General features: G+C 44.1%; 1 protein-coding gene across 2 annotated transcripts in view; it reads right to left on the bottom strand.

The window, feature by feature from the left end:
* Positions 1–1620, bottom strand: part of LOC123976554 (gastrula zinc finger protein XlCGF26.1-like) — a 37546-nt gene that overhangs the window by 3659 nt on the left and 32267 nt on the right. The window contains exon 4 of one of the 2 annotated variants that reach the window (XM_046058821.1): positions 791–968. The exons of the other annotated variant lie outside the window; for it this stretch is intronic. Within the exon in view, the coding sequence (XP_045914777.1) occupies positions 906–968 (63 nt within the window). The 3' untranslated portion in view covers positions 791–905. Of the gene's footprint in view, positions 1–790; positions 969–1620 lie in introns of those variants that run through there. 2 annotated transcript variants of the gene reach the window in all.

Here is a 1620-nt window from a genome sequence, read left to right as displayed (position 1 = left end):
TTCATTTAATTGTGATGATTAAAACTGACAACTAATGAAAATCCCAAATTCAGTATCTCCGAAAATTAGAATATTACTTAAGACCAATACAAAAAAAGGATTTTTAGAAATGTTGGCCAACTGAAAAGTATGAACATGAAAAGTATGAGCATGTACAGCACTCAATACTTAGTGGGGCTCCTTTTGCCTGAATTACTGCAGCAATGCGGCGTGGCATGGAGTCCATCAGTCTGTGGCACTGCTCAGGTGTTATGAGAGCCCAGGTTGCTCTGATAGTGGCCTTCAGCTCTTCTGCATTGTTGGGTCTGGTGTATCGCATCTTCCTCTTCACAATACCCCATAGATTTTCTATTGAGTTAAGGTCAGGCGAGTTTGCAGGCCAGTTAAGAACAGGGATACCATGGTCCTTAAACCAGGTACTGGTAGCTTTGGCACTGTGTGCAGGTGCCAAGTCCTGTTGGAAAATGAAATCTGCATCTCCATAAAGTTGGTCAGCAGCAGGAAGCATGAAGTGCTCTAAAACTTCCTGGTAGACGGCTGCGTTGACCTTGGACCTCAGAAAACACAGTGGACCAACACCAGCAGATGACATGGCACCCCATATTACCTCTGAGTAGTATAGGCTTAAAGTCTTTCTAAAGAATCAGACACTCGTTGATCGATTTAAGTATGCAAAAATACCCATAATTTAAGATAATTTGTGGTGCACAAAAAGAACCATGATTGAGGATATTAAACACAAACAGAGATATCTGTTTCTGCAAAAGAACGCCTGAAATATGTTGGACGGTTTATTCAGGAATCATTTTTATTAATATTTGCATGCATTGATTGGTTTACACTCATTTTAAACGGGGGAATTCAGATTAGTACCTGGGTCATCCCGTCTGCGTCCCCCTCCAGCCTCACTTGTCACTACTCAAGAGGGATGCCCTTTCCTGTTGATCGGTTATGAACGGGTGGAGCCCCTGCACAAGCGTTGCGTGAAAGTGCACAAGAGGACAACTTCAGCTTCACCAAAAGGAATGTCAGTGTCACATTGAGTTAAATCTCGTTTTGTAGCTTTTCTGTCAGAATTTGCCTCCTTTTCTTCCTGCAGTCAATAAGTATTAATACACTGCTCAAAAAAATAAAGGGAACACTTAAACAACATAATGTAACTCCAAGTCAATCACACTCCTGTGAAATCAAACTGTCCACTTAGGAAGCAGCACTGATTGACAATCAATTTCACATGCTGTTGTGCAAATGGAATAGACAACAGGTGGAAATTATAGGCAATTAGCAAGACACCCCCAATAAAGGAGTGGTTCTGCAGGTGGTGACCACAGATGACTTCTCAGTTCCTGTGCTTCCTGGCTGATGTTTTGGTCACTTTTGAATGCTGGCGGTGCTTTCACTCTAGTGGTAGCATGAGACGGAGTCTACAACCCACACAAGTGGCTCAGGTAGTGCAGCTCACCCAGGATGGCACATCAATGCGAGCTGTGGCAAGAAGGTTTGCTGTGTCTGTCAGCGTAGTGTCCAGAGCATGGAGGCGCTACCAGGAGACAGGCCAGTACATCAGGAGACGTGGAGGAGGCCGTAGAGGGCAACAACCCAGCAGCAGGACCGCTACCT

The sequence above is a fragment of the Micropterus dolomieu genome, linkage group LG09 (genome assembly GCF_021292245.1).
Source record: "Micropterus dolomieu isolate WLL.071019.BEF.003 ecotype Adirondacks linkage group LG09, ASM2129224v1, whole genome shotgun sequence".
NCBI classification, from domain to species: Eukaryota; Metazoa; Chordata; class Actinopteri; order Centrarchiformes; family Centrarchidae; genus Micropterus; species Micropterus dolomieu.
This window is presented reverse-complemented; position numbering and strand designations above follow the sequence as displayed.